The 14289-nt window shown below is 37.5% G+C and overlaps 1 protein-coding gene across 4 annotated transcripts in view; it reads right to left on the reverse strand.

Annotated features, from left to right (window-relative positions):
* LOC107733814 (SUN domain-containing ossification factor-like) overlaps positions 1–14289 on the reverse strand; it is a 51112-nt gene that overhangs the window by 13288 nt on the left and 23535 nt on the right. For 2 of the 4 annotated variants that reach the window (XM_016545612.1, XM_016545615.1), the window contains exons 3-15: positions 12006–12131; positions 10881–11254; positions 10231–10341; positions 9706–9874; positions 7622–7727; positions 6334–6461; positions 6088–6155; positions 5723–5830; positions 5287–5392; positions 3695–3715; positions 3325–3380; positions 1208–1299; positions 943–1008 (exon numbers count right to left, since the gene is read on the reverse strand). In XM_016545612.1, the coding sequence (XP_016401098.1) occupies positions 943–1008; positions 1208–1299; positions 3325–3380; positions 3695–3715; positions 5287–5392; positions 5723–5830; positions 6088–6155; positions 6334–6461; positions 7622–7727; positions 9706–9874; positions 10231–10341; positions 10881–11254; positions 12006–12131 (1531 nt within the window). The remainder of the gene's footprint in view (positions 1–942; positions 1009–1207; positions 1300–3324; positions 3381–3694; positions 3716–5286; positions 5393–5722; positions 5831–6087; positions 6156–6333; positions 6462–7621; positions 7728–9705; positions 9875–10230; positions 10342–10880; positions 11255–12005; positions 12132–14289) is intronic. The other 2 variants (XM_016545614.1, XM_016545613.1) reach the window with 2 other exon arrangements.

The following is a 14289-nucleotide window of genomic DNA, read 5'->3' on the forward strand; positions in this document are numbered from 1 at the left end:
ATAAAATAAAAGTGCTTCAACTTAAATTAAAAGTATAAACATTTGAAATGTTGCACTATCAACTAACTTAAAAGGTTATACTTTATTTTGATAGTCCACTTTAGACATTCTATTAACTATAAGTAACTTTGTAACTACATGTCAACTAATTCTCATTAATTTGCAACTACATGTCTACTAACTTTCAGAGTAGACTGTAAGGTTAGGTTTAGGTTTAGTAGAATAAGTTGACATATACTTGCAGTTTCTCATAGTCAGTGTGTTGTATGTTGTGGACCCATCAAAATAAAGTGTTAGAAGATATTAAGCAGACAGTCTACTAATACTCTAATGACTGCTAGTTGACATGTAGTTGCAAAGTTACTTACTGTTAATAGAATGTCTAAAGTGGACTATCGAAATAAAGTGTTACCAAAGTGGATCTAATATTTATATTTTATTATAGCTTTATTTCATTTAACGAAAACAATTTTGAATAGTTTTAGTAAACAATAACAACACAGATGTATTATTGTCCTATTAAATATACATTTAAACAGGTTTCATTTACATACTGCTCCAAGCTTAGCCAATCAACTAGGAAAAGGATTTATCAAGAGTGTGTGTGATTGGCAGAATGTGTTTGATGAGTAAGTTTTGACAACCTTTCCAATGGATATCAAAACACGTTTTAAAAGGAACTGAGGCGGAGGGCACATCACTTCCTTGAATTCTACAGTTAGTACATTTTTACAAAAGATTGCCACTGTACCTTTGAGCAAACTGGAATATAATCAACTGGGATTGCCGTGAGCAAAGTGGATCTGTGCAATGTGCAACTAACGGGGTTCATCCTAATTATAAAGTGCCAATGCCTTTAACCATTTCTGTTCATAGTTTAGCTAGTGTAACCTGTAGATTGAAATCAAAAGCACAGGCAGAATACGGAGGAACAGGACATACTTGTGGCAGAGCCCAGCAGATTCTTCGATGTCTTGTCCTCTGATGGCAGGTAGCCGGGTGGGTAATCTGTAAAAAAGACGTCTGGAATTAAGACAACAGCATTAGCCAATGGACAAGCAGAACAACTGGCAAACGGAAAACGACACAAATAAATACAGTCTTCTGTCTAAATTAAATAATTAAATTCTGCCATACAGTAAATTAATACTGTACTGCAATACGTTTTAAGCTTTCTGTGAGCAATCGTTTAGAGAGATCATCTCACCATAGTCTTCATCCAGATACTCGGCTCTCTCTGAGGTGTACTGAGAGTCAGCTATCTCATCATACTCCTCCACCATACTGGTGCCAAACACCCTGATATACACAAAGATACACACGAGCAACACAAAGATTAGATACTTGCAAATATAAGAGTAAGGAAACATGCAGAAAGAGGATAAGGATTAAAAATCTGCATGGGAGTCGTAAACTCCTTGTTTGTAAAAATGACAATGTGTTCCTGTATTATCATAAAGAAGGCACAGCCCCCGTACAGATAAAGAGACGGTCAGGCTTCAGAACGAGAAATATTAACGTAAAGCCCACTGTGATCCATCAGGATAACTTATCTCTGCCTTCTACAGAACAACTCTAATCACTCTGCCCTTTGCCCAGGTTAGCGGGGGTCTTTAAAAACATGTTTTATAGCCCCCTTCAATCCTCAAGGGCCACGGAGAACTAACTGCAGTGGAAGAAAAAACCCAACAGATATCCAGTGAAATGAGTAGTCTCAGAGATCAGAGGGAAGTAGGAATTTGGAATAAATGTTACACTGTAGATTTGCACGGACTCACAAGGGTTGCCACATGATGCCTTATAATACAATTTGTATCATGTGGCTTGTAAAACAACAGAATGATCAGAAAGTAGCTTCTTGTGATTTGAACCTGATAAGGTCAGTACTGAAAAGCTAACAAAATGAATGGAAATTTTCTCATCTATATCTGGCCGTAGTGTTTTGCTTGCCTCTCACAGTATTATCCAGTAATTCCCTTACAGTGGGACAATATGTCTCTCATAGAGTGCAGCCAGACCAGCCCCTTTATGGGCCTCCAACCAAGATTAAATCTCCTGCCAATGCAAACGGGCCTGAGAGGAGCCTGAGGCAGGATAGAGATCAACTCAATTCGAGAACTTTGCCTTTTGAAACTTTTATAAAGCCATGTGTCCTTTCTCAAAGTCAATGAAATTTAAAGGGCAAAGAAAGTACAGGATTGTAAAATCAGAAGCGACTAGTTTCTCATTACAACATAACACTGCTGCGGAGTATGCTTTGGTTAAAGAAATGCTTTGACTCTTTATCAGTTTTTTTTATATATATTTGTATAACCATTTTTGTGCAATTTTTAATATTTGTCTCTCAAAACAAAGGAAAAAAAATACTTCGTATCATGACACATACCAAAAAATTATCCTCACAGCATGCATTAGACCAAACACACACTTTACGCAAGTATATAAACGCCTGTAGTACATACACTACCATTCAAATGTTTGGGGTCATTACAACTTCTTGATGAAAGAAAATTTTTTTTTATTAGAAGTAAAGACATTTATGATGATGCAGATTTCTACTTTAAATAAATGCTGTTCTTTAAACTTTCAATGCATCAAAAAAAAAAAGTATCATGGTTTACACAAAACTATTAGGCAGCAAAATGTTTTCAACATTCATAATATAAAAAAAAAAGTTTCTTGAGCACCAAATCATCATATTAAAATGATTTATTAAGGATCATGTGACACTGAAGACTGGAATAATGACTGCTGATAAAATTCAGCTTTACCATCACAATAATAATTTACATTTTAAAATATATTCAAATAGAAAACAGTTATTTTAAATTCCAATAATATTTCACAATATTACTGTTTTACTGTATTTTTGATCAAATAAATGCAGAGTATAAGAGCTAACGGTGACTATAAGAGACTTCTAAATCATTTAAAAACTCAAAAAAAACTTATTGACCCCATACTTTTGAAAGGTAGTGTACTTGTACATACTGTAGAACCTCAAATGATTATTAATACATCCTTTAATATCTGTGCTATTACACACACGGTGTTCATCAGCTAGTGAGCTATATAAATGTTGACAACAGAAGCGGACCTATTTGGGCTAATACACATTATAGCGCTCCTTGTGGTCATACTGAGTATGCAACACACACCTGCACTGCACTATAAATTGTTTCTAACACACTTCGAACGCAATGACATCAAGCTTATGTGTGTAGGGGCATTCACATACTTGCGTAAAGTGGCTTTCAGTCATGTTATATAGGCTATATACACAGTACTGGAATTGTGCATTCAAGTCATATTAATTAAACACACCTGATCAGGCTGAGTGGACAGTAGTGTTCAGAACCAAAGTGGGAGAGCAGCTCAACCTACCAAAAAAAAAAAAAACACTGTAAAAATACAATCACACTCAAACTTGGCCTTACAACAAAACCAATGTTCATTTTACCGTTTTACAAAATCTAACAATGTCCAATTTAGCGATGTCCCAATAATTTTAAACAAAACTTAGCAAGAATGAAGTGCTGAAGTATTTGCAAAGCATTATGTTTCCCTTGTGAGTGTGAGAAAAGATGTATATTTGTTTTGTTTGTTTGTTTGTTTTCAATTGTGTCACTATTACAGTATGCAAGCCTGCCACCCAAAGCAGCACTGACAAGATCTAAAAGAGAAGAGCGCTAACCTTCATGTATTTGATGAACATCTGATGCAGGAGGAGAAGACAGGAGAAAGCGGAAACAAAGAAAAACAGAGAAAGATCAGTGTAAAAGACTTGATTCATGCTGTAGCAAGTCAAGCATTTTGAACTGTTCTTGTTTGCACAGCTTTGATGACTTGAGCAGCAGTACCAATGCAGGAGAAAGCTAGCTGAGGGAAAGGCTGTAATTAGGAGTACAGAAAGGGAAATATAGCAGGGGACAACAAGTAAACAAACAAAAACACTGAAATAATAAACTTCACAGGAGTCAAGCAGAGCATGACATAACAGGTTTAGAGCAGCTCAATAATGACAAAGCATTTTGGGCATCACAGAGCTAGTGCAAAACGTGCATTTGTGGTTAAAAAAATATACATTTTTATTTTTTTTTTAGAAAATGACAGATCGTTTCACTAGATAAGACCCTCATTCCTCGGCTGGGATCATGTAGAGCCCTTTGAAGCTGCACTGAAACTGCAATTTGGACCTTCAACCCGTTGAGCACCACTGAAGTCCATTATATGGAGAAAAATCCTGGAATGATTTCCTCAAAAACCTTAATTTCTTTTAAACTTCACAGGAGTCAAGCAGAGCATGACATAACAGGTTTAGAGCAGCTCAATAATGACAAAGCATTTTGGGCATCACAGAGCTAGTGCAAGACGTGCATTTGTGGTTAAAAAAATATACATTTTTATTATTTTTTTTAGAAAATGACAGATCGTTTCACTAGATAAGACCCTCATTCCTCGGCTGGGATCATGTAGAGCCCTTTGAAGCTGCACTGAAACTGCAATTTGGACCTTCAACCCGTTGAGCACCACTGAAGTCCATTATATGGAGAAAAATCCTGGAATGATTTCCTCAAAAACCTTAATTTCTTTTCGACTGAAGATAGAAAGACATGAACATCTTGGATGATAAGGGGGTGAGTAAATTATCATGACATTTTAATTCAGGAGTAAACTAATACACTGACATATATAGACACACCAACCTTATATGCAAATCTATATAAGGTTATGAATGTGTGTGTATAGCATTGTACATTACACCGAGATTTGAACTGAACAATACAGTTATGAGACTCTCAGGCCTGAGAGAAGGGCACGGCTTTCCTCAAATGTCTTAACTGTGCCCCCTTTCTCTGCCTCTTATTCAGTCACTTTAAAAAACACGCTTTGTTAATGCAATTCGATGTTATTTAGGGCATAGGTGACAGAACAATCATGTGTGTGATCCTTTTCAAGATGTTCATGTTTCAAATGTTAGTTTATAGATACACATGCTAATGTCAGAGCACAGATGAGTGACATCACGCTCTTGTTTTTAATTCTTTGTGTCATAATACTGTGGTGCATTTCCCCCACAGCTTTCTTTTTTCCAATTTATTAAATAAATAGATTAATAAAAAAAAAGTTTCATTTTTCTTAGCAGTGCACTATGACAAAACATCACCTGCACCTTGTGCACAAACTTGTAACAAAGCGAGCAAAAACAGAAATGAACTCTTTAGGAAATAGCTTTTGGAAGAACAATTCATTTTAGCAAACTGAAGCGACTGGCACCCCTTTTACCTTGACATATTTGGCATAGAGTTGCTCGTCCAGAGGGAAGCTCTGTACTGTGCGTTCATCACGGGCATGAAATGTGCCCAGCTTGATCCACTTATTGGTCGGATACCTGAATTCGAGAAACGATTTTTAAAGAAAAGGTTAAGTTGGTGTTTATATAACACAGTCTCCAAACCAGGCACGAAGTGATAAGATTTCAGCAACATGCAATTTGTCTGTTCACACCAAACGTGAAAATGTGGAATGAAACAAACAAAACCAACCACAACATATTCACTGTTTAATATGAGGCAGGATTTTGGATGAATTCGAATTCACTGCAACTAGTGAAATGTACTGTGGTACAAAAACACACATCTGCATTGGAGATCAGTCGACATCTCACATTGTGCCTGGTTAGGAGTGGGAATACTATATATGTCTATGTGAGTGATGTTACCTGTCACTTATAGACACAAGGAAATCTTTTGGTGTAGAGGAGAACAACTCAAAGTTTGCAATATCCAGCTGCTTCACCTGGATTGGCTCACAGAGCTCAATAACAAACCTGTATTGGGAGATTAATAGGGGAAATTAATTTATAATTAAGTAACGTGCTGACACAAAAACGACTAACACTGAAACAAAAGGCACAGGAAAAAACTTACAATTTATTTATAATTATTTATCTTCTCAACATACTAATAGTACTTTATGTCAACTATCATTTACACAAATAGAAAAATAGACAGTGTAAAATGCATTTCTCCATTGTCTCTGCGCAGCTGCTGCAGTCTGTTTCTCTCTTTATCTGCAGTGACTCACCAGATCTTGGTACTGCAGGGGTTCAGCATGTACAGATCCATGTTCTCCATCAGGATGGCAGACGTGCTCTGAAAACACAAAACACACAGACAAGCACACATTTGCTGATCTTAAATTAATCAATAACATTCCAGTTGCAGGAACAATATCAAGTAATTAAATGATTGTCCTATTTACGCCCCCGTTGAAAATCCATCCATCTTTCCACCTGCCCCATATGCTGTTTTGCAGTCTCTTGCACTGTACCTTGGCCTCATTGTTGGCAGAGAGGATTTTGGCCCCACATTCGACAGAAGCGTAGTTATTCTTGAAATTCTTTTGGACCTTTTTGACTGGATGAGGGCTGCCATTTGATGAAGTGTGCATAGACTGACCTGAAAACAACAAAACGGGTTACATATAGGCCATCTGTCAAATGTTTTAGACCTTGGATCAGGTTGGCCTAGTATGCAAGTATGAGCGTGTCATGCAAAGTGCAGGTGGGTATGTTTACCTGTCAATTACAGCACTGAAAACAAAAGAACAGCCTATCTTCATGTATGCACATAGCATTCATGTATTCACTATCTGTAACAGATAACCCTTGTGAAATGGCAAAATTGTTGGATTTTAACTACCAATAGCTGTTGTCATGACCTTCTGTGACAACCTTCAGGGAAAAAAAGCTATTCATTAACATTGTGCTGATTACAGCTTGTAAAAACAACCTAAAAATCTTTGTAGCTTTGTCTTTGTAGCTGTGGAGCCCACAGACCAAAAACAGAGACAATAATTTAGTTTTCTAAATTTGATTTAACAAATTCGTTTTTTGTGAACATTCTAGGTCAAGCAGCCCGGGCTATGATTAGCACAATCCTGACCCAAAATATTAAGGAAACTGATCAAATTTCAGTGATACTGTGATTCATGCAGGCAACATAAGCCTCACTGGAACCCAAATTCTATGTATTTGCTCTTTGAGAGCTCTCTAGTTTTATAGTGTGTACTGCACCCGCTAATTAATGATGACAAGGGTCAATTAACATACTGTTAAACCAGTGGTTGTTAATTAGCTGACTTTGTGATTTGAATGTACAAACAAACACGCACAGCAATGGGAAAAACCCTGATGAACTAAAGCAAGAGTTTAATTGTTCAGCTGGCCTGGAGCATGCACTTAAGAGTTTTGTTACTTTTGTTGCAGTGTACTTTTCTTCTGAAGCAATCCATTACAGCAGCTTACACGTGAGCATACTGGGTTACGCAAAAGTCACTGTGCTCGCCAGTGAACAGTCAAATGTGAGCAAGCAAAAACAAAAAAAACCCCTATTATTATAAGCAAGAAGCAGCAAGCAGGGGAAACAGAAATTCATGATAAAAAGAGATCTAAAGAAAGGGACAGCTCTGTGAAATCAAGCAGAAGTGTGTCCTAAAGGAAGTGCGTGTGAGTGTGTGTACTGATGCAGAAGCAGCACGGGGGCAGCCTGGCATGCGATGATTCACTGATGAACACGCAGCTCTGTGAGTGTGCATGTGACCCAATGCCGTCTCTCACTTTTCTTCTCCTCTACTTCCATCACTTTCTTCTTCCACTCATCAAAAGTGGGGATGTCCTCTTTACTGGGCACAGGAGGGTCTGTTGCTCCCTCATGGTCCATCACCTGGAGAGAGAAAAAAAAAAAAAGAGCAACAAATCTTTATTACAGTGAAAAAACTACAACCCAACCTTCTTTGGTCCTAAAACTGTGAAATGCCATTTTGGAAAATCCATGTTTTCTATTTCAGAAGCATTATGCTGGGTAGATATGGCAAACATGAAATTGGTATTTGTCCCATTATTCACATAACTGTAAATGAAGCATCAAATATTTTATAATATGTTATTATATTCTAATAATATAATACAATATAATTACGAACTGTTTGAATCTTTTGAACGGCTTGAATCTGGAAAAAATTTAATCTATCACTGCTTCCACAAAATATTTACCAGCACAACTTCTTTTAATATTGATAAGAAAAGAGCAGCATATTAGAATGATTCTGAAGAATCATGTGACACTGTGGACTGGAGTAATGATGCTGAAAATTCAGCTTTGTATGAAAGGAATAAATTTAATTTTAAAATCTAATAAAATATACAAAAGTTGTTTTAAATTGACATAATATTTCACAATATTACTGTTTTTAACTGTATTTTTAATCAAATAAATGCAGCTTTGGTGAACATAAGGTGGTGGCTTCTTTCAGAAACATATGCATTATAATGTAACTATACAGACACATTACATATAAGGTCTATATGGGATTATACACCTTGACATTATATGCAAAAGGGTGGTCTTTCCTTCGGTCTCCCCATCACTTTCCCTTTTTCTTGTCTCCCTGATCTCTATCCCTCTCTGTGTGTGTGTTAGTGCCTAAACAGCAGCGCCGAGTAAGCATTTGGTTAATTAAACATTTACAAGGCTGTCCTGTGGAAAACAAACATGCTGATGTACTCAGCCCCACTCTCTCAGCCTAACCCTCTCCTCCACTCTTATGCTTTCTCTTCCACTTTCATCTTCTCCGTTTAGGGTGATGTGTCAGAGCAGCTTTACGAGAGAGGAGGGGATGTTTTAGCTCTGAAGATCTCTAACAGCAGGGTGTGGAGAGCCTCAGTGGTAATCGAATACATACCCTTTCACTCTCTACATAATGGTGGAAAAAGGTAGGGGAGGAACATACGGGGTGCAAAATGTAGTGATTACTGTCATCATGTTACATACTTTTAGGTGATGTAAGCTAGGGAAAAACAAAACTAGAAGAATCTTTCAGGGATTAAAATGGTTTTAAAATACAGACATTATACCTTTTAGCTCCATACCTGAAATCTACCCGATTACATGTCATTATAAAAAGGACAACTCTGAATGGATGATCTGCGAAGCCATTATGAAGTGACAAAAAATACATTTGACAAGATATTAATACTTACACTAAGTTTGGGATCAAAGTTTATTTATTTATTTATTGAAAAGTAATATCTTTATTTAGCAAAGATGCATTAAACTGCTACATATTAGTATGCCATCACAAGAATAAACTACACTTTAAAATATATAAAAGTATTAAATTACTGTAATATTATTGTGCAATCTTGGTGAGCATAAAAAAAATCTTACCGACTCTAAACCTTTCCACGGTAGTTAATATCTAATATGTTAAGATTGCATATTATATATTCATCAATTTATTTATCAATTTGAAGTGATTTGATTAGATTAATTACTTTTTAAACTATTGAATTGTTTATGTTTGATTTCTTAATTCTATTTTTCGGCACCTATAGTGTTCTATATACACCTGCAACAGCAAATTATATTTTTACAGTACCAAAGTTGCCTAGCAACAAACAAAGAGTACTATATTAATGGAGAAATTGCTTATTTTGATGATTATTAATACATTTAACTGTTTATTGAACATTAGCCTCCATTTTCTAAAAGCATTATGCCATTAGTCATATGTATTAAAGTGATTTTAGCATGTTTAATGGGGTTTAGGTAATGCAAATCCTCTTGTGGGTATTTGCTTTATCTCTCACTGTTAGAATTAATTAGCCATGTTAGATTAGTCTGATAAATAGTGTGTGTGTACCTGCTGGCTTTTTGTAGGTGGAGGGATACTGGCTGTCTGCCCCAGCTCTGTGAGGTCCAGTTCACTCGGGAGCAGAGTGGCAGTCGGGTCAACACTGGTCTCTGTACTCTGTACTCCCAATGTGGCAGACTGGTTCTCTGCTTGCTTTTCCGCATTTTCCTCCACAACACTATTAAGAGCCAGAAAACAGAGGAGAGAGAGGGTGGGGATAGAAAGAGACCTTAATAGATTGCTTCACACAAAAAACTAAAATAAATTATCGCAAGTGACAAGCAAAACAAGCATTAAAACGGTGTATCATGGCACTGGGAAAGAAAATTAAATGGTAAACCAAATTGCCAAAATGAAATGATGAAATGAGAAATGAAAAAAAAAAAAAAAAAGAGCATGGCCAGAAGGCATGGCTTGATGTGCCTGAAGCAGCTCCGTTACTTGGTTAACCATTGGTTACCAAGTCACCTGATGTAACGCGAGTACCGGAATGTTACCATGTAACCTGCGGTTTACCTGTTGCTCGGTACTCACCTGGGGAGCGTGATGCCAAGGGACTGGCTGAAGGGGGGCACAGAGCCCACCTCACACTGACTGGCACTAGAGTTTTCTACAGGGGCATCAGGACGCGGAACGTCTAGTCCACTGAAGGAAAGAAACCAAATGGTGTTTACCAAGAGAAAGAAGAGAGGAATGGGAGAAGAATACTAATGGAGAGAGGGAGGGGGATAGAAAGGATGACAGAAAGAAATCTGGCTCCAGGTATGGACTGAACATTTGTCCAGGGTTCTGTAAAAAGTTCCTGTAGTACTGGTTTATTAAATTTTAAAGGCCTATCTAACCAATCGCAGAGCGATATTGTCTTTTTTTGGTCCTTGTTGAAATGGAAGATTAGTAAATGCTCCAAGTCCGGTGAAAACAAGTCATAGTGGACTAGTAAAGAAGGTGAGATCCACTGTGATGCAGTTGAAAAAAACTGTCCCAAGTAGGTGCGATATGAAGTCCATGAAGTGTTGACTGTATGCTTGACTGATTCAGTTTAAAAGTTTGGATGCAGAAATTGATCATAATGACTCAATTCGAAAATCAAATCAAATGAAAAAAATGAAACAAAAAATATGAAATTAATGACAAGACAAAGATTCTAACACTCTTCTTTCCCAAACTGCTGTGCTTGCACTCACCTGGAGGAGCTCTCTGAGGAGGTGACTGAGGTAGGTGAGGCTGACTTTGGGCTCTTCTGGATTTCAGCAGGAGGTGCAGAGGGGTCTTCTCTGTGCGGGTCAGTCTGTGGAGGGGTTAAAGCAGCGGAGGTGTGGGCAGCCTGGTCCTCTGTGGCAGTGGGCTGTAGAGTTTCAGGGTCTGGCTGGGGTTGGGAGAGTGGGGGTGCTGTTTGGGGCTGCGCAAGTGTTGGTGGTTGAGCTGATTGTTGTTGGTCTGATTGTTGAGTGCTCTGGGGTTCCGGTTGCTGCTCCTGCTGCTGCTGTTGTTCTAGCACAGGCAGAGCAGACTCGAGCTGAATCTGCGGCTCCTCCAACACTTCTTCCAAATTCACAGTCTACAATGACAGAAACAGACAAAGAGATTACACAGAACAATTACACAACAGAAGAAGTTTTTTTTTAATTTTTTTTTAAATCTTGACTATGATTTGGTTGCAGCCATGAGCTGGAAGATCACAGCAATAGAGTCTTATTCCGGCAGTAAATCCTATTCATTTTCTCCATACGGGAGTTGATTTTTAACTAATAAACAGTTAAAGACAGACCCACTGTGAGATACAAGGCTGTTAATCAACAGTATATGCTTTTATTGAAGCCATCAGCCTGTATTATTTCAACTTATTTTTTTAAACAATCATGTTTAACAGAGTTCATGGCGAAAAATTACATTATCCATGATTATGCAAAAAAAGCTCCTCGAATCAGAGAATTGCATCAAGCAAATTGCACCAAAAGAGCTCTTTAGTGCCCACCTACTCCCATGAAGCACTGCGAATGAGTCAGTCTCCCCGAGTTCTCAATCTATTTCAATATTTCTATATACATGCATATTTTGCATTTTGCAAAATGTCTATGGAAAAATACTTCTGGAACCAAAATTAGGTGGGCACTGGCTATGATGTTGTTCATAATAAACCAAAGGTTTTGCTTTTAATGCAAAGAGTTTAAAGTCAAAGAAAGCAAAGTGAACTGAAACAAATATAAGATGTTGTGTGACCTATGCCCTGAGTCAAATGTGTGGGTCACATCTAAGTTTGAGACACGTAATAGAAGAAAACAGATATGATGGTTGGATTGCACTGGCACCTGTTTGTGTTTCTCTTCGAGCGGGGCATCTTGGGAGTGTAATGATGTTTCCTTTAGGGCAGCTCTCTCTTTTTCCAGGCCCACGTCATACGATGACTGAGTGTGTGTTGCCCTTTCCTCTTCAACCTTAAAGAGAAAAACAATGTTACTTATGAATAAAAACATCTAAATAAAGAGCAAGAAAGGGTTACGAGGCAGCCCCTGGTCACATGTACTTTTGCCGTTTCATTGAGAGCAACGTGATCACTGTGCTGAAAATCCGTTTGGGCTCCTCAGAGGTGTTTGGAATGACATGAAGTTGAGTAAGTGACAGGAGTGATGAGTGAGTTTTCATTTTGGGTGAACTATTCTTTCAACAACAGGTAAGCTGACAGAACTGGCTTTGTTTCTATGAGGGTGAAAGAGATGTTTTTCAAGGGCAAACAGCTATCGTTCAAGTTTGGCAAGAACAAAGAGGAAACACTTTAGTGACTACCGGAGTGGGGAAAAAAATGTGCTGAAGTGCAAAAAGGGCAAGCTTACAGAAGCTAAACTGGGATTAATCAGTCAGTCATTACTGGATATATATGGAAATACTGGACAACTAGAAGAATCCACACCCCTATAAAGCCTTAAATCTGTAGGTTACACAAGGGGAGTAGGGTTGTGACAGTGAGGAAATTTTAAGCAATTGTTCGTTTGAGTTTTCCCTCTTTTCCTCAGATTTCTTGGCTTTCAAATAGCTTGAAAAAGCGCCGTGCGCGTTTTACTTTCACTTTCAAATTAACGGCAATTCGGCGTTCAATTCAAGCAACAACAACGGCAAACTCATAGAACTTTTATTAACAAAACGAATAAAAATACACCATATAGGCCTATGCCTAATAAAATAACAAATTACTTAGGCTACACAAAGTTTAAATAGGTATATAAAACTGAAAATCAGCAAACACTGTGGAACCAAATAAATAAGAAACATAGAACGACGCTGCATTGAGCGTTTCGTTTTTAAAAGTGTCTGTCCTCTAACTGAACTAGGCTAAATAATTTTTGTTACTATAAAAAAAATCTAAACGACGGTGGGGGGCAGTGCTGCGGTAGGCAAATGACGTAACCGGTGTTGCAGCTTAACACCGGTATAACCGAAAACACCGTCTATCGCGGCAAGCCTAAAGGGGAGGGGGGTCTTTGTTGGGACCCCTGTCTGTAAGTACCTTTATAGATTAGCTTGTTGAAAGACGATGTCAACAACAGTCTGCACTCTGAATGAGGAGCTATTGCACAACTTCAGGGGCAATCAAACCTACACAACAGCCAAACAAACTCTCTTCTCTAAAAGGTCAAATGTATATGATTCCCATTTCATAATACAAAGTTAAATCCCAATGGTGTTAAGGACACACACTCATTGACCTAATAGGAGAATAGTTCAACTGCTAGCAAGTCATCGAGGCATTTAGTTGTTAACAAACTAACAAAACACTTTAAAGACAGACACCCGGATCAAATGAAAGAGTTCAAGCAGGTAAATTTCATTTCAAAGTCGAAACCTGGTGCGAGTGTTTATATATCACTGTATTTCTGAAGGAGACTGACTGTCTTCAGAAAATTATGGATGTCATTTTCATTTCATCTTGCCTGTAATGCCTGAGCAGCGTTTGTGAGTGCAGCGCTTATTTTATTACAGCCGTTACCGTTTACAGAATCTCACATTTAAATTTCCGCTACTGAAAGAAAGAGAGATAGGCTGACAAATAAAAGTGTAGTCTGCACAAAATTGTGCCATTTTATTCATCTTGTCAAGAGTCTTGAATTTATTGACTTTGACTTGAATTTATATAAATTATTTTAAGACAAAAAAGTTGTTTAATATTTTATTAAAAATTGTAGGCTATTTCTTATTTTTATTCGTCTTGTCAGGATACAATTCGTTTAACATTTACAACACAATAGCAAAAAAGTGTTGCAGAGAGAGAAAAAAATAATGTAGGTTATACAAAAATAACTTATTAGCTATTTTTTTAGTAGGAAAAGCAGAGAAAAATAAATAAATACGACATCTGTCATTTAAAATTATAGGCTAAGCAAAATATAAACAAAACCGAGTTGAACGCATTGCTTTGCTCCATCCTTATTCTGCTCTGTCACTCATCGACAACCTGTCTGTTCTGTCAAAGGGGCCGTATATTTACCACAGGTACAGCCTGCTCTGAGCATCGTTATGCACATGCTGCGCACAGACCCCGCAAATAAAAGGTGTGATGATGAAAGCATGCGTGCGTAACAGTCCGAGTGAAGGTTGTAC

The sequence above is a fragment of the Sinocyclocheilus rhinocerous genome, unplaced genomic scaffold, assembly GCF_001515625.1.
Source record: "Sinocyclocheilus rhinocerous isolate Xijiao unplaced genomic scaffold, SAMN03320098_v1.1 scaffold2685, whole genome shotgun sequence".
Lineage (NCBI taxonomy): Eukaryota > Metazoa > Chordata > Actinopteri > Cypriniformes > Cyprinidae > Sinocyclocheilus > Sinocyclocheilus rhinocerous.